This window comes from Lagopus muta, chromosome 2 (assembly GCF_023343835.1).
Source record: "Lagopus muta isolate bLagMut1 chromosome 2, bLagMut1 primary, whole genome shotgun sequence".
NCBI lineage: Eukaryota > Metazoa > Chordata > Aves > Galliformes > Phasianidae > Lagopus > Lagopus muta.
Window position 1 is genome coordinate 85,134,740 of NC_064434.1, and position 24,586 is coordinate 85,159,325.

A 24,586-nucleotide genomic window follows, 5' to 3' on the forward strand; every position below is an offset into this window, starting at 1 on the left:
AAAAACAACTGTTAGAAAATGACTCCATGACTTTGGTAGTAGTAATTAACAGCTGATGTTTAATGGGAATGATACATCTATCATAATGGCCAAAGTGTGGCCCCTCCAGACCCTTCATTTACTTGAACAAAACAAAAAGCTCTAGAGACATTTTGTTTCTTCGAATAATGTGGCCTAGATTAACTGCAGAAACACACGTTATGACTGTTCTTAACACAAAAAGGGTGGGAGCTGTAGATGTGGGCTTAATTCATCATTAAAATAACATTAAAGCCAGATAAGTGAAATGTATGAACCTAGATAGCGAAGCCTGAGTTTTAATTTTACTGATTAACTTACTGAAGGAATTACCTTTTTCTTTTGACAGATGGAGACAACGGTTCCACTATGATAAATGCTGCATGTCCAATCACTCGTGGCATCGAATTCATTGAACAAAACTTTCCTGGTGCATTATCCCGGTTCACAATGGATTTCCTACTGCTCTATGCTTTCCTACCTGTACTTACCATTATAGCAATCTTGAGCTTCAAAGTAAGAGAGAAGATTATGAGCAGGCAGTGAAAAAAGGTAGCAGTACTAACAAAGCTTCAAAGCTTGATCTGCTGGATTTTATAAAGAATTGAAGCAATCAAACACATAGAAACACATTCATCTTCCCTTGCTTGATTCTAAGTAGACACTTTCCGTCTTAAAAAACAATGTTCTAACAAGAGTGTGAATGACTTCCTGCTATTCCTGGTATTCCCACCCCTTTTTCCCCAAATCAGCCATTCCAATAGTATTACAAGTTTTAGAGGACTTCTAAAATTTGATTTAGTCTGCTGATGCGTTCATTCTTCAACAATGTATCTAACGATGCTCCAGCGTTTTCCATAGTACTTTTTTTTTTTTTAAGCTATTACCAATAAGCAGAGAGCTAGAATTGCTGAGTAAATCTAGAATTGTTTTGTTTTTAAAGTAATATGCTTTGTTTTGTTACCATCTGCGGGTAACTTTAGAAAGAGAACAAACCAAATATTGTAATAAAAGACAGAATCAAGAAATCACTTTAATCTTATGCATCCCATCCAACCACAGCATCCATGAGTACAAGAAGCAACTTTCAGCAACACAGAAGTTATAAAAATGCTTTTGTTTTGTAAGCAATGCCAGATCATAGTAGGCAGTTTTGTTATTTGTATTTGCTCTTTCTTCTCAGTATTCAGTTCTAAATCTTGTTTTGGAAGCAGTTTGTGAATTACTAGGGAAAAAAATTGTTTATTAATAAAGTATCAGTTCAACTAGGGAAAAACGTATATACGAGCTGTCTCCCTTTTCTTGAAAGAGATGTTATTTGCATCTTTCTCTGGAAATCATTCTCATGGGCTCACTAACACATCAAAGGGGTTCATTCATCCAATTAGGAAATAGAAATAAGTAATTCTCAAAACTGAAAGCCTACTAGATGCAAAATTCATAAGCTTTGTTTCATATTCAGTGAAAAAATTATTTATTGCAGAGTTAAGTATACTTGTACCTTAAAATTCCATAGTAAAATAATTAAATTTTACAGCTGTAAGATAACACACATTTTAACAAGTATGAAATCCCCAAGTTAATGCAAGCTTTTCACTTAACTGTGAGGCCAAGATTTTCTTCTAATTATCTTTATGTATAATATTCTCAGATACAAAAGTTACATGAACAAACAATTCAATAAACAAATACATGAAAAAATATATCTAAAAGGATGGATCGATACCAGGTTAATGTGTCTTTGCCATTTTTATGCCCACGGATAGAAGTTGCTTATCAGGGAATATTCTTGCATTCTGGTCTGCCAAGTCTCTGTTTAGGCCCTTACTCTCCGACTACAAGTCTTAGCTCTCAGAGCCATCTCTGATTTAATGCAGATTTGTCTTGCTTATTCTGACAGAAGAATCAAACTTTATGATACTGAAGCTGAGATAAAGAAGACTTACGAATTTCAGATCAGGCCAAAATTGTTTTTAATTCTATTTTGTTCTACACATTTTTCTGGAACTACTCAAATAGGTCAAATTATGATGGAAATGCATTCTTAAGCTTTGATTTTGAAGATGCCTGGTGTACTTAACCATGCAGTTCATATTTTGGGTGTGAAAACTTGTATGCATTTGCACAGATGATTAGGGAGGCATTGGTCAAAAATACATTGAGTAATTTGTTACGAATTGTAAAACAGGTAGGAATGACTGATGCCACCTTCATATTCAAATCTTGCAAATGTGAAACTTAGGACACCATCAGCAGTTCATCAATCAGGACCAAAATCCATTTCTTTCCAGGATTTGGAGGCATTTCTTTTGTACTGTTCAAGTTCCTGAAAAAGAAACATACATAGATATTAATATCCTGATGACTAAAAGCGATATGTTAACCACCTCATCACTTAAAGCATGTACGCAGATCAGTCACTGTAGAAAAAAATAACTAGATGGTTGTTATTTCTAACAAAATAATACTGAAAGTTTGGCATTTGATACATCTGCACTCACATAATGACATAGGGAGCTAGATTTATTTTTTATATTATTATTATTTTTTGCCTAGACACTTGCTTTCTAAGGCAGAAGAAAGTTGGGACCCTTTCTTAGATGTTTGGTGTGGAGAAGCCTAACTCCACAAACTGAAATGTATCATTACATGTATTTTAGGAACAGAAGACAGAATTACTGAACAAAAACTAATTTGTCACTTCAACCAAGTGTCCAAGTCAAGGCCTTTCAAGGAGCAAAATGGATTGGCAATTCCTTAAGAGTATGGAAAATAATTGTTTGGTTTTTTTATGCACAGGACTGAACTATTGAAATCTTATACACTGTGTTAGAAACCCCTACAGAACTGAAGCCAGATATACCAAGAATATGCGTGATATACACATGGCAGATGTTCCCTTAGTGGCCCTGCTGTGGCCCCTGAAGTTGCGCTGCATTTTGTCTTTGCTACCTTTCACAATCTTGTCCAGACAGCAACAAGCAGAAATGTATTTTGGAGGAAACCAGTGGCTGTTGAGAGATCAACCCAATCTCTGGTATTGGATATTCATGGAAACGTTCATCACTGCTTGGGACTTTTCAGGAAGTGCAGTAATCAAGACAGACAATGATGCCACGCTCTTAGTTTTTGTATTGGTGGGTTCTTTTTTTCAATTTGTAGTTTAAAAAAAAAAGTTTCAGGTGCCACTGTTCAGTAAAAGCTTAATGTGGATGTAAAAGTAAAATGAAAAACCAATGTGGTAATTACAATTACACATCTTCTAGATGGTAACTAAAAGCAAACAGAGGCTCACACTGTGGAGATATAAATAGTGTAAATTAGGTGTGAAGCATGGGGCAGTCTGTATTATGGGGTTCTTGACATCAGTGGAACACCAGCAAGGTAAGCAAATGACCTCTTTTCAGTCAAATAGTGCTACTGGGAATCCTTAAGCCTGTAACAGAAGGTTCTAGCAACACTGCAAAAACCAGTTTCTTTTTCAGGATATTATAGCTTGGTGTATACTGTCAGAAATTGTTTCTGATTATTTTTTTTTCAGCGAAAAAGCTATTTTAAATGCACTGTGATTGCTTTTTGTTGCTGTTAAGAGTGACAAGATACTTGCTCTAATGAAATATCTTTTAGACCTAACCACATGCTATCTGCAATGAAAAAAGCATTCTATCTTACTTAGAAGAACACATTAACTCTCTTTTAACTACAGCACGCACAAAAAATTTAATTATACTGGAACTTCTCATTGAGTTCAATTGACTACAGGTAACCTTAACACATTGTTGCTATGACCTACCTGCAGTATTAAGTTCTGTATTGTAAAAAACGTGCCAGCAAGGTCTTCCAAGGTAGTGATATCTTGTGTTTTATGTGTAACTAAAAAACAAAGCTAGGTTCACGTTCTGAAACACAGCTGAAGGTCAGATTTAAAATGGGTTACCTGAAAAGCTTCTAAAAGCAAATGTCTGCATTTAGACAGCTCTATGATCTGTCAAGATACTGAATCAGGCTGTGCAAACATACTGCTGTGAATAGGACTAAGCAGGCAAAAATTCTGGTTTTTATTAGTTGTTTCCATTGTTTATTGAGGAATTCATGCTAACAGCAACCACTTCAAGAGAAGCTTGAAGCAGCTTTTTGTATGAGCTTCAAAAGAGCCATGCTAATTTAGGAGTAGTACAACTCTTTCATTAAGATTTCAATGTATTTCTATTCTTGCTCCTAAGTTTACTTAAAAACCATGAGCGCCTCTTCTCAAAATGCTTTAAGCAGAAAAGAACATTCATCCTTTTGGAAATTTACTCTCAAGCCAAAAAGAGAGACAAAATACAGATTAAAATTATCTGCCAAAGCAAATAAGAAAAGTTAGCCTCCAGGAGTCACAAACAATAACGTCTGTGCACTTATGGTTGAAGTAGCTTGGGATGATGAGAAGAAAAATGGGAGGGGGAAGGATGGAAAATGACTGAACATAAAGCAGTGGTAAGTATAAATGCAGTGGAGATCCTCAAAATTGCTCAAGTGTTTAACATGAGCGACAGAAAAATCACTGCCTAATAACTGTGAGGAAACTCTAATGAATTTTCTCTTTCAGACAGCAATTTCAGCAGCTTCACCAGCAGTGCAAAACTATCAGAAAGCACCACAGGTTTCTGAGCAGTAACAGGATTTTTTAATTAGTGCATATCCTTCTGATGCTTACAAGAGTTGAGTTTTACAGTTTACTCACTGATGACTGATGCAGAACAAACTGTATCTAAATGTATTAAGTTGCATTATTAAATACAAGTCCAGTGAGACTGCATATTGTTCCATCTTTAAGCCAGTCTATACTCAGTATTTCTTTCCCTCACTATTAATATAAAGTAACTGCGATCTCAGAACATTTGGAACTGGCAGCAAACCTCCAGCAGTTTGGTAGTAGAAGTAGAGAGAATACAGGGATATTTTGAGAAGTACATGTATCCTATTTGATGCTAAGAAAATAACTTCAGTTCCAACAGCTTTCTCAAATGCTACAGAAAGGGGTAAATACATCATACAGATCAGATGTGCAGAATTAATAATTGCTTTCAGTGTGCTTAGAATGTTTTAAATGTTATTGGTGTGCCAGCAACTTGTCCTAAATGCCTCAACTCTGGCTAAGAGTGATTTTTTTTTCCTTTCTTTTATATATATATATTTTTAACCTTACTGCTTCTGTACTTGTGTTGCTATAAATTCTTCAACTGTCAAATGGGGAAGATCCCAGCTATCTCATAAAGGGATTGAGAAGAAAGACTTAACTGATGTTTGTGAGGCACTCAGATAAGATAACATTACCACACATTCTTAGAGAAAAAAATTAATACTTTTGTGTTCACTGAAGTGTCTGAATGGCAGGTTGAGAAATAAGGTACACAAAGAATGAGTAGAATGAAAAGAAATACTGAACAACTGAACTGAGACATCAGCAAAATAGTACATGATCATGTAATTAAAGACAATACTGTAATGTCTACAAACAAGGAGTAAAATTACGATTGCAGGAAAAGCTTTAATTGTTTCATTCCCTCAGTCCTAAGAGACTGGCACTGCAACTTTAACTGTCTTTTTAAAATATGGTTTCTGACTGAACTTGCTCTCAGTCTGTAAGACAGTAAAAAGAAACAAGTACTAGGATTAAAATAAGCAATTAAGATTCAGCAGAAGTTTAATAACTGTGCTCTAATAAGGCTCTTAAACCAACACTAAAATGCCTGTGTTGTACCCACTTGGGTATGTTTTCAAGCAAACACAAAAAAGCTTACTCATGGCAGCTGTATCAGCACCCTACATAACCTTCCTCTCATGAAGACTGGCACTTCTCTGGATAAAAGGAAAGATGCTCCTGCTGTAACGGTGAGTGTCACAACCCTTTGCCCACTAACACTGGACAGGAGGTTCACTGCACAGCATGAAAGCTTCTATTTTGTTTAATCTGAAGTGCTCTCTTGAAGTTCTGCAATATGCTCATAGCAGGACAAAATGCTGAGAAAAATATGGCTGGTTCTCATGTTGGCCAATATGTGATTAACTGATCCCAACCACAATCAGATACCGATGGGGTGTGAATAACAGTGTCAGATCTGACACCAAAGATGACACCAGTTGTGGATGACATGGTTCATTAGCCCGTTATTGCAACACAGGACAGATGTTTTAAAACCAACCAAGTGAGCGACATGGTTGTTTTTGATCCAGAACCTAAAAAAAAAAATAGTAATAAGATAAATCTACAGATAGACAAGTTTGGTGTTTGCGTGACTCATGGGAGGATTAGCAACAGGATGTATTTCTAATCTTCAGATAAATTTTCATAGTTTTATTTCTGCATATTTCATACGTTCAGTGTTGCTTATTCTGCCCCAGCCCTCCTTTCTCCTGTTTTACAGGTTTACAGCCTTGTTCTTGAAGATATGCTGCCATTACTTGTAAGCTGACATTGAAAGACACCACCTATCTACCAATCCCTAACTGGGAGGCTATCCAATTCCTTGAGCTCGAGGTTACCTTTAATATTTGCTTCTATGAATAAAGCTACAGTTAAGTGTCCAGATAAAAGGAGTTTTTATCCTTTATGCAGATCTCAAAAAGGTCCTAGATGCTGCATTCTCTCAGAGAATAACTCCAGAGCATAAGAAAAGTAGTAAACAATTACAAGAGCATTACTTGATATAAATCTGCAAGTAATAGCTATAGTTTAAAAACTAGGAAAAGAATTCTGAAAAGACATAATTGAGAAAGGTAGAGAGTATATGTAGAACGAAAGTACAGTGTGGAAAAGGTAGCCACAGAGCTTTCCAGAGCAAAGAGGTTCAGTAATAGGGTGGTAAGTCTCATCCTTAACTCTGAAAATAATAAGGAAGCAGAATATTCTGGTCTAAAAGAGTGTATCCTTCTCACAGCTAATTTTATATTAAGAATCAGCACTGCCGATGCTGAAGAGATGCATTTATTTCTCCACAGACCCCAGCTGCACACAAACTCTACGAACTTGGAAATCCCTGGAGAGAAATACATTCTGCAAACCACATGGATTTATTCAGAGACTGGCTGGTGCTAGGGCAATTCCTCACAAGTGGAAGGTAATAGAGGAAACAACCTTGATTTTATTAAACTTTAAATTGCTATGGTTATCTATGAATCAACCACGAGTGATTTACCATCCCACCAAAAGCCCGAATTTCAGTCAGGTATGCTAATTATTTTATCAGATACGCAGACAAGACACTATTTTATTTTTATTGTTACAATATTTCTGTGTTTGTTTTCCTTTAAAGCTTATCTTTGAGATAAACAAGCAAACTGACAGTCCAAAGTGGCACATTAACAGAGTGTGTCCAGGAAAGTAAAATGAGCTAAAATGATTTCAAAATGTACCCTGGCATGATACGAAACTTTCATATTGCATTATGATTGCATTAGCAACGTGCTGCATAATAAACATTTCAATATATTGTTCTTCCTAAATAACAGATAGTATGAAGGTCCAAAAAGTAATGCCAGACCTATGATGCATTTAATGTTTTCCTTTAAAAATTGGATTTTTGTGCCACTTTTCATATAAGTGGAAAATTAAAGATATCTCAAGACTGTTAACTACATAGTTGGTTTTCTTTTTTTTTCTTTTGTTTTTTTTTTTAAAGATGTACATTGCTATCTTGGTGCATTTCAAATTGAATGACATTCTTTGAGAATAAAACATTTTAATAATGCGCAAATAATCTTGTAATAATTGAACTTTATGATAGAGAAGTTTAGAAAATAGGTGCAGATAACAAAAGTAATTTTCTCTTTAATGCTCAAATTACTTGTAGTGGTCCAACTAAAAGAAACTACACTCGTTTCCAATGCCCTTGAACAGATTAATGTTCTAAGAGCTTTTCTCTTTCGTTTAAAAACAGAAAATTTAATAATTTCCTGCACAATTTAATCAATGCATACCAGCAACTTGTTTTGCAAGATGTTACTGTTATCTAAAAATAACTTAATATGCCATATAGTTATACTGGATATTAAGATTATATTATAAATTCCAAAAGCAACGTGCTTTACAAATGTTAATGATTTCTAAGACTGCTTTTGATATAACAGAAATTCCGAACTGACGCCTACATTAACAGGACGTTACAGGTAATGTGCAAGTTTGAATTGCTTTATTCTTTCACATTATTAAGGCATTTCCTTGGATCAGGTAATTAACTACAAGGTTACAGCCTTTATGCAATCTAACCAAACTGTAAAAAAAAAAAAAAAAAAAAAAAAGAAAAAACTGGATAGCAGTAATAATGAAATACTTTGCTTTCTTTTACATTAATGCAAAAGGATGGGATTTGCTATGGTATTCTACAGTTAGTTGGGATGAACTGCAGTGCAGCTCAATAGAACTGCCTTTCATCTTAAGCAGGGTGCTCTGTAAAAGTGTGTGAGACCTAAATTGGTACAGCCTTTCTTTAAAAGGTCTCCTGCTCTCATCAGCTTAAACACCTGTTATAAAAACCTGCTTTAACCATAGTAATTTAGTACACAAAGAAGTGAAATGAGAAGCAGATAGCCTACATATAACTTCTGAGAATTTAGCAACATTTTTCTCAGTCATTCCAGTGAAGAATTTTCTCCACGTGAAACAAATGAATCTTTAAGAAATACAGAATTTTCCAATATGCTATATTCCTTCCAAAAAAACCCAAATGTATAAGTCTTGGATTATGTTTGATAGACCCATACCTATGATATTGGTAAAGCCTACGTTTCTACTTGTGGGAGGTTTTACATTTATATTGATAAGGCAACAATCTAACCTTAGCCAATTCAACAAAGAATTTATCTATAAAACTAATTTATTTTTAGTGCAATGATTCTGGAAGAGAGAGAGGAAATGTTTGAATTATTCACTTCTAAAGTGAGCAGCCAAAACCTGGAGATCTAAGAACACTCCACCTGCAATGTGTCTACCTTAAGAAAAAAACCAACAACATATCTATGTGGAAAAGAGTCCTTGAAGTAAAGTAGAAGTTATGTAAAGACAAAAGGATGATATGAGTATATTCTGCAATTACTTCAGCAATGCTGCTGTTTCTGGGATACCTGATTATGAAGAGCCATTGAAGAACAAGCACACACCTGGTTTTTCTGAGCTCTCATGACATCAACTTCATACTCAGCATATTGTGAGTCCTGTGCAGGGTCCTTGCTGTCTTGTAAATCACTGAAACTCTTAGAGGAAGAAATGACAGAAACACACAAGGTAAATTTTATCTTACTTTACCTTCTGTTCCCTTTACAAGAATAGGCAGTGATATACATAAGATGGAAGCATTTTGCTTGTAATAGAAAGGTATTAAAATCTTGCATTTATGGACAAAAAATTGCACTGTGGGATATAGATCAGATAAAGCAACACAATATATTATCTTGGTTTGGTAAAATTTTAAGACAGTAATGGTGCAGAGAAAAAAAGCAAAAATCCTTTCTGGCCCATGACATTTGGGCATAGTTAAGGATATGCATCTCAGTGATTTGAATACTGAAGAAGATACCTCATTTAAGGCTGCCAGTAGCATTATTTCAGTATCCATGAAACACTTCAAGAGTTTATTACTATTGTTTTGCCTGTTCTGAAATTTCATTTACTAGACTTCAGAGAATGATACATTTAATTCCATAGAAGAAAATACACTAACAGAAAACTTTTAAATAAGGTTTTTTCAGATGTTGCACTGCATATTTCTCCACAGTCGTAACGAATGGAAAGTAGCAGGCAGCTAACCATACAAATAACAGAATAAAATAAAACAGAACTAAAACTATCATAAAATGAAGTGAAGGAAATTGTCATTGTACTGAAACACCTTTGAAGCTTAAAGCATATTTTGGAACTAAAACAGAAGAATGGAAATCTCACTGACGGAGCTTGCAAGATGAGAAATGTATCTGAGCACATCTAAAAATGTCTGTGTCAGCTGTACCCTTAAGTGGGGTAAAATCTGAGTAAAGGATTGCTACTCTGAGTTATCTTACCCTCTAGAAAGGGCCAGGGATCTAACTTTAGAAAGCATCTGCTAAGGTTCCATGATGTATGGCACAAAGATGAGAGTAACCATTCTGGTTGCCCAGAAATAATTAGCTAAAGAGGCCACACGATTACTGCATTGCTTTCTGGTAATCATATCTACCTGCAGATTTGAATAACTGGTACAGTGTTAAAGTTATGGTCAGAACTCAGTCCTGTGCAGGACTTCAGACACTGAATTTAAATATTCACATCCCATATCCAACAATTACCAGCTGTGCTGGGGAGAGATGGACAGCAACTGTATGGTAAGCAAAAGTTATGTGAAAAATAATTTTATAGTTTTCAAAAAGTAAAACCAGTCTTTACCGTATGGGTCCCACTGTACAAAGAGGTTACAAGAAACAGAACTCCCAGATGAGACTGAAATTCCAGTCACTGGACTGGAAGATCAATAATATGTAGTAATATTAGTACTATTCTAAGAGAAAAGGATCTGTGCAGCAGACATGTAAACACCTACCTTGGGAGGAAACGTCTTCTCAAACACCTTCTTCCACAGTTCTAAAGGTGTGTTTGCACGCATCTTTCCAATGTTGCTGTCAGAGGTGGGTGGTGGCCCTAAGGATCACAGCACAACACAACACAGTGTATGTTACCATAACAACTGATAGGAACTACTGACCCAGCTACTTTAATTCTTTACTACTTTACCTTCTACAGTGACAAGCTGCTACAAGTCTGGGAGGCAATTCTATATTACATTCTATTTCACATTTTCTTTTAGATCAAAGCTTCTTGGTAGCTTACTACTTGAGGTAGTCCTGATACTTCAGTAAGTTACCTGAAGTAATTCTCAATAATATAAATACTGAATTGCAGTTTAAAATTTTCCACGCCGTTTGCTTCAATGATGAGTCGAAACGGCTAGTGTGCTTACCTTGTAATAGCTTAATATATGTTTCTAACTTGCAAAACCAATTAAGCAACAAACACAATGAACATCAAATGTCCCAACCTATTTGGCTCAGTGAATCCAGGCCTGCTGGGATAAATAGTGGTTTGCTGTGATCCACTGATATGGACTTGCTAAACAGAAAAAAAAAAACACATGTTAAGAGAACATTTAGTAATGAACTAGTAATTACATTATCCTAGCTAAGAACAGACTCATAGGGGGCTTTGCACAGAGGTATGTGCAAGCAAAAATCTATTTATTTATAATAGTGCCTATATTTCTATTCTGTCAGTTCAGGGAATAAAATCAAGAATTACCACTACTCTGTGCAAAGATGTTGTGGAAATTTATTCCTGTCTCAGCTGCACAGGAATTTTGCAGAGGTTATCTTATTGTGAAGAAAATAGAAGTTTTGGTCATCCAAATGTTTTTGTTAAACAGTTTCATATACTCTAGGCAAGACATTTAATAGCTAGACAATCCTCGTTACCTTCTATCGTAGCCAAATGCCAAGTGATTAATAAGAGCACGAGCTTTCAGCAGGAGAGCCTCAGATTTACTGGTAAACTAAATGAATTAGAAAACAAAATATACATTATGATTTTCCATCACAGAAATACTGTGCTCCATCATCTGCATAGGCTATTTCAGATAGAGCTTGGCTAATTCCTGACCTCAAAAAAAATTAGTGTATGCTTACTGGATTTACTACAATAAACAATTTAAACAAACATAAGTTGTTCAGCAACTAAAATAAGCCACTGCCACAAAATGGCTTTACAGAAGTGATGGCTGATAAAATTATAACCACATTCTGATGTAAAGGAGCCTAAGAGGCAGCTGTTTTGGGTTGTGAACCTGATCATGAAGATTTCTGCCTTTACTCAGAGATGATCTGAAAAACTCTATCAGTTTATATTCCCACATAAATGCTTTGTCAAGTCTCACGGTTCTGTTGTGTTGGTAGTTCCTACTCCTTAGTGTGAAAAAGTCCTCGGTTTTATTCTTTGCATGTGTGTGGTAATCTATGCTTAAATTGCTGCAAAGTCATGCCTCTGGAGCCAGGTTTTAAAATTTTCAGAAGCTTGCCCACTAGACCTAAGCTAAGTTGATGTTTCTACCAAAGAGGCCGGTTTGCTCATGTTATCCATCTAGATCACACTCTTATTCTTGCCTGTTTTATCACACCAACAAAAACTTTTATAAGCCGCGCAGTGAACTCAACATTAGAGCTGAGTTTGCTAACAGATAACCACATTTCTAGTTTTTTGCTGGCACAGGGCATTGGGCATTTTGTTTATATAACTTGTATTCATCCATCTGCTGACAGTACCTGTAACCTAGTTTACAAACTAGCTCATTAAGAAAGCTACTGCAAAACTAATTAAACTCTGTGTTCTCTAGGATTTTCTAATTTTTTAATATTTTGTAGCACGAGTATTACTCATCTCATTATTCCTTCATTAGTAAGTGAATATAAATACCGCCAGTGATGCTCCATAATAATGTGAAACAAATCGAAGTGTCCTGCTTATTATTTTCCTCATTTCAGAGTCAAACTCCTAAAAAAAAAAAAAGTTGATATTGGAACACATGTAAGAAACAACAACAAAAAAAAAAACCCAAAACATTACAGCTAGAACTTTTCTTTTTCTTTAAACTGCAATGCACTTAGGCTGCAATACATGAGGCGTTCAGCTGTCAGCATAATTATATCTTAAGACAGAATCAGTAACAGCCTACTCTGAAAAGAAATGTCACAATTTCCCTTTGTTTCTTTTTTTCAGAGGGAGCCTAATTCTGGCAATATGTTAGTCCAGAAAAGTTTTTAATTGGGAATGTGTATTCAATTTTCAATTAACTTATTTCACAGTTCTTGAAATTCTAAAAGCAAAGAAATACTGACTTGTAGAAGAATCAGCATTTTCTTCCTTTTTTGTGAAAATATTTAAGTTTCAGTAAACCTTTGGCTATGTGCTCTTTAAATTCTAATAACTATAAGATTTGAAAGTTGCACAAAAATATCATTTATATTCCTTCAACACAAGATCATACAGATGGCATGCCCTGGATCAAGGGGATGAAAACCTGTCCCACTCAAGCTTGCAGCAGTTCGTCCACAGACTCCAGTGGAACTGGGCTGTCATTCTGTGTTCATTACAGGAGAGTCACTGGTTTTTAAAGTGGTTGGGGCTCAGTACAAAGCCTCAGTATGAAAGAATGCATGGTACTTATTAATAAAAATTAAGTAACTCTGAGGTGGCGTAGTACCAGTGTACCATGTAGTCATCCAGGTAAGTAGAAGTTGCCAGTACAGCAGCTAAAACTCAAACATACTGTTCTAGCTTCCCATGATCAAGTGCTACTTGGAAAGTGGGTATGTATTTGGTTGGGCTGGGAGAGAACCCAGCAGTATTTTTTCCTCTCCCACCAAAAGATGCAATTATTCATTTGACTGTAAAAAAATCTTTGAAAAAAGGTGTAGAACAAAATGGTAGCTTATTGTTGCTGCTGTCACAACTATTAAAAAAATTACTTACATGAAATATATCGTATTTGCTTCCAATAATCACCAAGGGTATTGGAAAAGGGTCAACCAAGTCATAATCCTATTAAACAGATATAATGGTTAAGCAGTATAAGCAAATTACAGAAGATTATAACAGTTGAAACAACTGAAAAGGGTTAAAATTAATTCAAGGGAGACGAGGTTTATTTTTTTCCAGAACCTGAATTAGAATGAATAAACTTCAATCCATGCCACGTTCTCCAAATTGATAGCAATGGATGGCAGTGGCTCTGGAGGTGTAGATATAACTTAGATGGTTAACATCCGGCCCAAGTTTTAATAAGCAGATAACAGTAATTCTCAAGTTATCTGGAAGGTTTTCATGTAGTCTTTGTGAAATGAGACAAATCCCCTCTCATTCATAAGATGAATTTGTCAAACTGCTTTGGTTGCAGCAGAGTGGAAAAGAAATATGTTGTAGCAGATCTAACTGTTCACTTCTAAAAGCATACAGACTAAATGACAGTTAGAGAATTAGCAAGAAGCTGCAAATAAATGACAGAGAATTAGCAAGAAGCTGCAAACACAGGAAGTCCTGTACTGTGAAGGCAAAAATAATTGCTGCATTCCTACACTGTCAAGGCAAAACCTCCTCTACAGTTTGTTATATAAAGCGCAGAACTCGAAAAAAAATGAATAACCCAAGTGTTTATTCCTTAACTAATAAAAAACTAACATCAGAAACATTAAAACTGGCGCCCTGCCTATTTAAACAAGGTCTGCACTTGATACATTTCTTGTGTAAAAATCAGAGCCAACAATCATTTATCCAGAATAATGGAATATAACAAATCTTCCAAAATAGCAAAACAAACAAAAAACTCTAATCTCAGATTCCTAGCAATCCTGATTATCTTAAAAATGTTTAGCTATAAAAGAGCAAATAGTTAAACTGTAAGTGATGATATTTCCTCCCACAAAACTGACACAGAAAGTTTAATGAGAGCCCAGTAGTAACAGAACATTTTGTTTGTGTCTGTTGCTTATGATAATGAAAACAGAATGGAAGTTTTAGAAGGTGTAACTGTGTTTCCTGCAGGGTAACAAATCTTCTAAACCATTAGAGGCATTTTCCTTATTCTTATTGAAAAATGTTAGCAGTTTTCCAGTTGCTAAGCCCTTTTCAAAGCTTGACATTGCAGTCATGATTTGTTGCCAACTGTGCTTGTAGGCACAGTTTTTCTTTTTGTGAAATACCTTCTTAAAAATTAAAGTGGAAATTATTATCCAGCAGAACTCAGACTCCATAACTCTCTTTATATTGCTCCCAACAAAAATGGAGAAGTTGCTTACCTAGCTCAAAAACTGAAAAGTATTTACTACATTGCAGCATTTTAGAAGTTACAGCAACTAGATTTATGTGCCAAGTCTTTGAACTGTTAAATACTTATTTATCCATTATATATACACAACATTTGCAGAGGTTTCATGCACAATGATTTTTCATTTCTATTGCGCATAATCTAGTTTGGCTTTTCCAGAGATTTAGTTAGCAATTATGTTTAAAGGACTGATGTTAACATTTCTGAAACTTTATAATTTAATTAGTTGTCAGATTATCAAAAGGCATTGAGTTTGTGATAGACATTTAAATAAATGCAAAGTATATAGTCATGTTGATGGCTGTTATAACTATATTCTTTGCTTAAATTTGTACCTTCAGCTAGTCTCTTGCTAGATGACTTTTGTACATTCTAGTTTTCATCTTCATTTTAAAAAGATGAGGGGGGAAAAAAAAGCAAACTGCTACTCTAAAACTATTTCTTTTGATAGGTGTAACATGCCATAACAATCACATTAGATATCTAACAAAAAGATATAAGAAACCTTCTTTCCTTGTTTCTGCTCTTATTGAATTTTTATTAAATTGCTATAATTTTCCAGTGAACAGGTTCATCTACATCAAATGGATTTTCAGTCATGCAGAAAAATCTAAAAGAGTTGTTTATCATTTTGAAAAGCATTATCTTTAACTGTATAAAGGCCCGTGACATCTGGAGGAAAATATTAGAAGTAACTTACTGGATGATCCCCCTGTAGATTGTTCTGCATCTTCTGCTTAATTTCAGCAGCTGCTTCAGGATCTGCCTTTTCCAGTTTGGCTAAAATTTTATTCACGTGGTTTCTGGTGGCCTGCAGAAGATTCTCCATAGTCATCCAGAGTTCATTAGGTTTGGATAGATCCAATACAAGAACTACTGCAAATGACCTATTAAAAAAAGGCATTATCTGCTCAGATCCTCAGTGTGTGAGACAAACAGCCTTTTCCTTCACTACCATAAGTGTGGTACAAAGGCTGAAAGCAACAAATATGAAAATACAAAGGCTGAAATAGAATTGAATGTGACAGCAAAGAGAGATGGCTTTTAAGTCTGCCCCAAGCACTGAAGAAACCTCTCCATTGTCTCTTCTTCTATTGCTTCAGTAACTTTCCGTCAGAAGTTTTAGGGGATTTTATGTCTCTGACTTTCTTCCTGGAGGCATTGTTTCCAAGCACGTCATCTCTGAACTCTACGCTCCTGGCAGAAGCAAAGTTAGTAAATGGACAGAATCTTTATCAAACACAAATGCATTAGAAATTTCTATACTTTCATATTTCTTTGTCAGATTACGTAGAAAAAGCTGGTTAAAGAAATGATCTGTCTGATGGATGGTGCCATTTACCAGGAACCTCAAATGAGTATATCAGAAAGTCTTCTGAAAGACAAATGGAAGAAGTCAGAGCACTCAAAGCACAAAACTACCAGGCTCCCAAGACTCCAAAAGCATTAGATTGTAAATGTGAAGGGAACATCACAAACACCACAAATTGACTAGATTTAGTCTTTTTTTTTTTCCCACGTTCCATCATGACATGAAAAAGGGGATTCCAGACCACAGTGGTTATCAGGAATACAACAAAGAAAAATGAACATCCAATTTCACCCTCAAATGCTGTTGAAAAAATGCGATGAAAATTCTCTTGGTACAACTACAGTTCATGGAACTTTTACATAAGAAAATTGCTTGAGTACAGATGGATGAGAAAACTAGTGAAAAGCTTGAGACAGTAGAATTTTTGAGTAGTATGTTGAAGTTAACACAGATGATCTTGAAGAACAGTGTTGCTCTCTCATAAAACAATCTTAAAATTATCCTCATGAGAAGATTCCTTCTCATGAGCTTCTGAGGTGGAGCTCAGTTAAGCTCATTCAAATATCTGAAAAACAGGTGAATTTCCCCCAAGCCCATTCAGCACCAGGGTTTCTGGAAGTGTTTTTCTTCCATGTTAGTCTCACTAAACAACAGCATTATCTCAATAGTCAAAGCAGTAGCAATGTATGTAACAGAAATTATCTTTCCCATTATTGTTATTTTTCATAGAAGTTAAAGCTGATTACCAAAGAAATACAACAATGCATCATAACACAAAGGTAAAACACATCTTTGATCAGCACATTCTTACTTCTTCATGCAACTTTTTAAATATTTCCTCTTCCTATGCTATGCCATCACTCTGTTTATTCTCACTATATTCCCTGTATTCATTCTCTTCTCTTGTAATCAATTGAACAGTTTTAGTTCCTTTCCGAAACATCATCTATCACATCTGACCTCGTTCTTATCAGATGGTCACTTCACTTCCTAATAACCCAGTATCCACTTTTATTTGTAATTTTTTTGTCTCATCTTTCACCTTAAAATGCTGCTCCTTGCAGAGATAGTTCCTGTGTCTGCATACAAAAGCAGGGAACCAAATTTTTTTCTCTGCATCCCAACTTGTTTTTTCTGCTCATTCATCAAGCATAAAAAGAGACTACGTCTTTTCTTTTTCTGCATTCCTTGTTCCATCTACTTAAGGCCAACCCATTTCCTTCATGTTATTTCTTTCTCTTGTTCTCAGAGACTGCTAAGAACTCGTCTTATTAGGAAAGGACTGTGAAAAGGAAGTTCAAAGCAGAGTACTGATGGTATTACCATGATTTTTTACAAAAAAAAATCTCAAATATGTTATCTAATATTTTGAAAGAATTTTCTCTAACAAGCAGTCTAGACATTTACTTATGCTTGACAGGCAGCTGAAATTAACTTTGGAATTTTAATATTAATCATTTACCTTACGTTGTTGACGGTGATTGGTATTCGAATCAGTTCCAGTAACGAGGTTCCACCACCTATTTCCCAAAAATGAGCTATATCTTTGGGCTGCAAAATAGATTATGGGAAGCAACATGAATAATGATAAATATTACTATATATATATAATATTAATGATAAATATTAAATATTAATAAATATTAATAAAACAATAAATATTACTATATATTAATATTTATCATTATATATATGTATATATATATATATCAGCTTTTCATCCTTCTTTTTATTTACTGCACCTCAAGAGTAATGGTCTCAACTGGAAAAGTGATCAATCTTTACAGTGGAACTTAGCTTCCACAGAAAGTTTCAAGTGATTTTTATCTCTCAGATTTTCTACTCCATGCTTCAGTAACAGCAACAACAGCAACTGCCTGCAGCAACTTGTTACTGCTGGACAGTACTGTGCAGTGATCAGAATGGGTTCAATATTCCCACAATCTGCAGAGCAAAGTTAGTGATACTGACACATAAACCAAAACTTAATTATGATTTAATATCATCTACAATGAATATGTCTCTCATAAATCCAGTTGTAAATATCTTCATTGGTTTATACTCATTTCACACTTTAAAGACAAAGTTCAAGGCATGCATCCTGTGCATCTTCCCTCCTTGGGAAGATAAAAATCACTCAAACATGACAAACAGGGTAGATTTCATAAATGAAACCCATTTCTTTGTGTTATACTTTGCTCTTTGATCTACTGCATTCTAGCGATAGGGAAAAATACATGAAAGATTAAAATATTTTTAATAAAATATTTTTTATTATTTTATATTATTATTTATTTTTATATATTATTTATATTTATTATTTATTTTATTATTTATTAGTGTGTGTAAAATAAACTACAAAACTACATACATAAACAAAACTGAACTTTCTGGGTACTCACTGCATTGTGTCTCCTTGCCCTTCTCCCGAAGGTATATTCCAAAACTAACGTTGGCTTTGGAATCTCTTCCCTATCCAAAGAAAAATAATTTCATTGACAAGATGCTCTAAATAAGTAATGTTAATTCTACTTTTGTTTTATTTATCAATCAGTTCAGAATTTAGCTTACTAACAGCAGTACGAAGAAGACACTTTAATACAGCAGTGTCTTTCTTCTACCAAAGAAGAGCAGCACCAATCTGAACAGACAGCCATTTAAGCACTCATATTGGAGAAAAGTACCAAAGGGGTCAGACGACACATAGTAGTGAAGGGAAGTAAATTCAATCTGCAAGCGATCAACTGGACACAAGACAATACCTGTATACTGGATTATGAATTATCACACAACATAACTAGTCCTGTAAAATTCTAAAAAATACACTGCAACAAAATAAAAAGGCTTCTATCTCATTATCAAACCCCAGCAAGCAATCAACTAGATTACATGACTACCTCTACTAGTTAGATACATTTTAAACAATTCTCTTTTACTTGCAATTGTTCCTTATAATGTCCTTTATTATGATCAGCCTTTAGGTACCCACAGTTGAAAAATACTTAACACATACCTCTCAAGACACCTCAGTATGATAGTGGTCTTCCCCTGGAAATGAAAAACAAAGAACTCCTCTGCTGTAATGTTATTAAGACATAAGTTTTTATCACTAAATGAAACTAATTGACGTAATATTCCTCTTATGGGGCATCTGAAAAGCGTAAACTCATGTAATTGTAACTTTGTGATGGAAAACTGCCAACTTTCTATCAGAATCAAGTTACACTGCTGTTCTAACTGCTAGTTAGAGGCTGTACAGATACCAATCCTTCTAAAATTAAAATTCTATTCTGAAAAGTAAATAATACTAACAGATGTCAGCTACAGAGTTACTAATGACCAAACCTCACAGGACAATGTAAAGGACAATGTTAGTAGTAAAGAAGTAAAACGACCTGGGTCATAGGAATCCTAGAGTCACCTAATGCTTTTGGTTGGAAGGGAGATGAAGCCCACGCATTTCCAGCCCCCAGCTGTGAGTAGGGCTGCCCCCAGCTCAGCTGCCCAGGGCCCATCCAACCTGGCCTTGAGTGCCTGCAGGGATGGGGCACCACAGCTTCTCCCAGCAGCTGTGCCAATGCCTCATCGTCCTCTCAGTGAAAAATTTCCTTTCTTTCAGTTTAAAACCGTTCCCCCTCATCCTATCAGTATCTACCCACATAAAAAGTCACTCTCCCTCCTGTTTCTGGAACCACCACCTTGCAGTCTGTTATGATGTGTGCTCAGACCTGCCTGGTACAGACACAGTGCCCAGCAAGATGCCAGTGCCTGTAATCACAGCAAGGCAGGTATAAATGCACTTGAGTCTGTCTGTTCCCAGTTAGCTTTTCACAAGGGGAAACTTAACAGCCTCTCATTTCCAGAAGAACTGAGTGAACACCACACTTGTCAGATCCATTCCCCAACAGCACCAGCGCTCAAAGAACACACCCGATGACCACCATTACCCCGTTTTTGCTTCCCATAAACAACACTGATTTTTCCCAAACTTCCACGCGCTCGCCATCGTCGCCGGAGTTTTCTCTCTTCTCCACTTCGTCTCTAGCAATATCCCACAGAGTACCGCTGCTCGGGAAAACAGAACGGGCGCGCCGTTAGAGAAGAACAACCCGCCGCCCGGCAGGAGGAGGGCAGCCCCCTCCCCGCTTCCACCACGCCACGTTACACCGCAGAGGCCGAATCTGCCTTTTTACAGCCATCTCCCCGCCCGCCGGCCCCGTGCCCGCACGGCGGCGATGCCGTGCCCCCAAAGAGGCGGGGAAGGGCCGAAGACCCCTTCTCCAAGCTCCGGCGGGCCTCCCGCTCACCCGGCCTTGGGCATCGCCGCTGTCCGCCCGGGCCCGGCTGCCTGTCGCCATGGGAACGGCGCGGGGCGCCCCGGGAGCTGTAGTTCCGAGGGGAGAGGCGGAAGGGGGCGGAGGCACCTCTCAGCCGTGCTCCGGTCCGCCCTCCCTCAGCCCTTCTTATAGGGGCTGGGAGGCACAGGGAAGTTTCTCCCTTTCTCGGGGTTGTGGGGTTGCTTGCTGGTTCCTGACGCTTCGTTTTCGGGGCTACAGAGCGTGGCGAAGTGCCTTGTGGAAGTGAGTGCGGCTGGTGAGAGCAGGCTGAGGTGGTGGAGTCACTGGGTGGTTTGCAGGTGGTGGTGTGAGCTCTTGTTTTAAGGCGGCAAGCTGCTTCATCCGCGAGGTCAGGGACGGGCGAGCTGTAAATGCTGGGACTTGTTAACAGAACCGTACAGGATCCTGAGTTGAAGAGATCCACAAAGGTCACGGAGTCCAACTTCTGTCTCCACGCAGAACGAAATTCACTCCCTGTGTCTGAGAGCATTGTCCAAATGCTCCTTGAGCCGCAGCGGCTCGGGGCCGTGCCCACAGACTGTGCAGCCCGTTCCACACCCCCCGCCCTCTGGTGCAGACCCTGTCCGTAGCCCTCAGCTGTTCCTCCCCTCAGTTCCATGTCGTTCCCTCGGGCCCTGAGCAGAACTCAGTGCTGCCCTCCGCTCCCTGTGAGGAGCTGCAGCCGCCATGCGCCTCCTCTCAGCTCCTCTAGGCTGGATCTGGCTGCTCCTCGTACTCCTCATCCTCCAGGTACTTCATGTCTTTGCAACCCTCCTTTAGACCCACTCTAAGAGCATTATGTCCTTCTTACGCTTTATCACACAAACCCGCACCCTGTGCCCAAGGGGAGGCAGTGCAGAGCAGGACAACCCTTCCCCTCACATGGTGGTAGCAGTGCTGGGCCTGTGGCACCCCAGGGAGCAGCTGGCCCTTTGGGTTGTCAGGGCACGCTGCTGGCTTGCATTCAACTTGCTGTTATGCAAAACTCCTAGATTCCCTTCTGCGGGGCTGATCTCCAGCCTCTCAGCCCCTAGTCTGTATATGCCCAGGGCTGCCCCATCACAGGTGCAGAATCCAGTGTTGCTCATGGAAAATTCCTTGCAGTTGGTGATTGCCCAGCTCTCCAATCTCTCAAAATCTCACTTCAAGGCATCTCTGCCCTCGAGGGAGTCAACAGCTCCCCCCCAGTTTAGAGTTGTCTGCAAATGTACTTGGTATACCCTCAAGTCCTGGATCCAAGTCATGGACAAAAACATTGAAGAGAACTGGCACCAGAATGGCCGTTGTTTTCTAGTTTAATATTTTACTTCAGCCTTAGGCATTGTCTGTTAATAAACTCAGCTGCTGTGAAACTGTGGAATGACCTCATCTTATGAATGGGAGTTGGAAGGAGGTAAACCTGAGCAGACAAGTCACGAGTTTGGGCAGTCAGGGAAGTGACCCACAGTCCAAAAGAGCAACAGGAGCTGGCCTTCTGTATCTGAGTAGCTGCTTTGTGTCTTGAGAGAGCTGAGGTACAAAAACCAAGCTTAAACAATCTCTTACCTACTGTTTTGATTGAAATCTGTAAATAGGCCTCACATGTAATGATTAAGTCAGAATTCATCCCAACTGCTTCATCCTTCCACATACGTTTATGTTGCAAGAGACAGGTCTCATGTACTATTTGCTCTTTGAAAACATTTTTTCTCCATTGTGACTTCCATAGTCACACAGTTTCAGTTCCAGAAGTCTTAATCTGATTATGTTCCCTTGTCTCAATTCACTTCCTGCTTTTTACATGACTCTTCTAAGGCATTTGCTAACCTCTACAGAAACCATGGTATTGTTATTGTTAAAGGAGCTTCTGGATTTTCATTACTTAGTGTTGTACCGCAGCATGTCTTCCTGATGCCTTTCTAAACACGTTTCTTCCGTAATTTTCATTTCCATGACACATTTCTGGTATCTCGCTATATGAAGCTAGTGCTTGACCTACAATTGGCAGATAAAAGGGGTAAAAGCCCTGCCAAAGAAAACAAAACTGATGTGGGAATGGCTCCTGGAACTGTGATGTCATTATATATAACTACAACAACAGGAGTATAACACTAAAAACCAAAGTATGTTTATAATTATTCGTTCCATGGCAGAATGGCGAAAAAACTGGAAAATGCTCCAGTACAAATCTGAGCTGAGGGCAAAGTAAAGGGTTCACACTTAATAAGCTCTGCTGAAGTCCAGTCTGGGAATGAATTTGGAGTTTTCAGTACTTAAGTTTCTTCTTACTCTATTTCATTTCCTTTACTGCCCTAAGAAACTGGAAAAGAATAACTTTTTCTTTCTAATTCTTTATCACTGAATTACTAATCACCTTAGTTAGTTTTAACTCAACCTAATGGATCTCAGTAAAGCTGTATGGGCTGTTAAATCTTTACCTAAAAGTTTAACAGATTCATTCCTTTATGCAAGGATGGTTTTCTTCCTTCAGGACCTGACGTATAAAACCTATAGTAATTTGAGAAATAATATCAGCTCTAAGTATTTACCAGAATTCCTTTGTTGATAAATATATATTTTAAATTTAAATATCTATTAAAAATTAATAAGAAAATACTAATTTTGTGGACTGCATTGCTTTAGAAATGAGTGGTTTGCTTACTAGTACTGCCACACAAAAATTGAAAAGGCAAACTTAGAAATTCATATTGCTATTCAATATGAATTGAATGCTATTTTCATATCAATATGTTTTATACAGTTACCATTGACTGACCTCTCAGTCGTTATAGATCTCAGATTCATTGAACATCCCCATACAGATTTTTGTAACTGAGTGCTAGCTCAAAGCAAGCACAAACTGCTCTGAAGTTAGTGATGGAAGGTGAAGTCTCCTTCTATGTGCCAACATATTAATCTCATCCTGAATTATGTCTTTACAACCTAGGTTCTTCAGCATCAGTCCCAGAGGCCGCTGCTCATTTCATGGCTCACATGGTATCATTGCTGCTGAAGATTAGAAGGTAAGAAAGCTCTAATTTCCTGCCTGAGCTTTAGTCGTGCATTGGGTGGCATGGTGTGAATTATTTTGATGGATGATTCAAGGTTTGTGCTGAGATGTGAATCACTCATGAGGCTCAAGCTGGTGAGGGAGGCAGAATAGATTAACACTTTGCCTGAAATTGTTTTTGCTGACTTACATTGTGTGGTATCTTCTTAGTAGGTCTGGGACTAGAGCAGCTTGCAGCAAGCTCCCCAGAGACTTGCACTGCTCTGCAAGTTAAGCTGTTGAAGTGTGCTCATCTGTGTAAGAGATTGTCCTTGCGGACATAGTTAACTTAAGGGGAGTGTTTGCTTGATTAGCTGATGTTAATGAAAATCCTGGAGGACACTTCATTGCTTGGTGTTGTATGGTCATGTCATGATTCTGAGTGTATTCATTTCATGAAAATTACACAGCATTTGTGGTAACGTGATTATATGGGATTAAGGCTGGCATGTCCTGTGCTGCATCCTTATCTTCAAATTGGAGAGAGGGGATTTGAAGGCTGGACTATTGGATGAAGAATTGGTTGGGTGCTTGTAGACAGAGTTGTTGTCAATGGCTTTGTGCCCATGAGGTGGCTGGTCATGAGTGGTGTCCCTCAGAGGTCTATCTTGGAATCAATACTCTTCAGCATCTTTATCAGTGACATACAGTGGGATTGAGTGTACCCTCTGCAAGTTTGCTGATGGCACCCAGCTGAGCAGTGCAGTTGGCACAATAGAAGGGAGGGACACTATCCAGATAGACCTGTGAGGTGAGAACACATGAGAATCTAATGAGGTTTAACATGGCCAGCTGCAAGGTGTTGGTTGCACTTGGATTGAGGCAATCCCAGCTATGAGTACAGACTGGGAGAAGAGCTCTTTGAGAGCTGGGGATCCTCAACAGCCTGATTTAATGATTGGCAATCCTACCCAAGGCAAGGGTGTAACTTGATGATCTTTAAGGCCCCCTCCAACATAAACCATTCTATGACTTACAATAAAGTCAGTCATAGTAATTGCTGGAGGTGGAA

At 37.5% G+C, this 24,586-nt stretch overlaps 3 protein-coding genes across 5 annotated transcripts in view; 2 read left to right on the plus strand and 1 right to left on the minus strand.

Moving 5' to 3' along the window:
* ABCG5 (ATP binding cassette subfamily G member 5) overlaps positions 1 to 1,298 on the plus strand; it is a 14,475-nt gene extending 13,177 nt beyond the window's left edge. Inside the window, exon 13 of the mRNA XM_048934809.1 lies at positions 368 to 1,298. Coding sequence (XP_048790766.1) covers positions 368 to 564 — 197 coding nt within the window. The 3' untranslated portion in view covers positions 565 to 1,298. The remainder of the gene's footprint in view (positions 1 to 367) is intronic.
* On the minus strand, positions 1,034 to 20,639 carry DYNC2LI1 (dynein cytoplasmic 2 light intermediate chain 1). Of its 3 annotated transcripts, XR_007374806.1 has the most exons (14): positions 20,517 to 20,639; positions 20,157 to 20,274; positions 19,223 to 19,257; positions 18,612 to 18,681; positions 17,672 to 17,760; positions 15,598 to 15,784; positions 13,547 to 13,615; positions 12,491 to 12,568; positions 11,497 to 11,573; positions 11,067 to 11,137; positions 10,572 to 10,669; positions 9,160 to 9,252; positions 3,812 to 6,240; positions 1,034 to 2,344 (listed from the first exon to the last, which is right to left on the minus strand). XR_007374806.1 is itself a non-coding variant. In XM_048934814.1 (13 exons), the coding sequence occupies exons 1-13, from the start codon at positions 20,528 to 20,530 to the stop codon at positions 2,279 to 2,281; spliced, it is 1,065 nt and encodes a 354-aa protein (XP_048790771.1). In that variant the 5' UTR covers positions 20,531 to 20,639; the 3' UTR covers positions 1,034 to 2,278. The 3 variants fall into 3 exon arrangements, 2 of the variants coding, with proteins under 2 accessions (XP_048790771.1, XP_048790770.1); XM_048934814.1 differs by lacking the exon at positions 3,812 to 6,240; XM_048934813.1 differs by lacking the exon at positions 3,812 to 6,240 and having other exon boundaries at positions 9,124 to 9,252.
* An 81-nt stretch (positions 20,640 to 20,720) lies between these two features.
* Positions 20,721 to 24,586, plus strand: part of THADA (THADA armadillo repeat containing) — a 301,092-nt gene continuing 297,226 nt past the window's right edge. The window contains exons 1-2 of the mRNA XM_048934787.1: positions 20,721 to 20,789; positions 23,473 to 23,548. The gene's annotated coding sequence lies outside the window, so the exon portion shown is untranslated. The remainder of the gene's footprint in view (positions 20,790 to 23,472; positions 23,549 to 24,586) is intronic.

Excerpts from the sequence above, each read along its gene's own strand:
- DYNC2LI1 (XM_048934813.1), bottom strand. Across the intron at positions 11,574-12,490 it reads ATTATGGAGCATCACTGGCG|TTTACCAGTAAATCTGAGGC; the intron begins GTATTTATATTC and ends TAATTCATTTAG. Across the intron at positions 10,670-11,066 it reads GGATTCACTGAGCCAAATAG|GGCCACCACCCACCTCTGAC; the intron begins GTTGGGACATTT and ends TGTGATCCTTAG.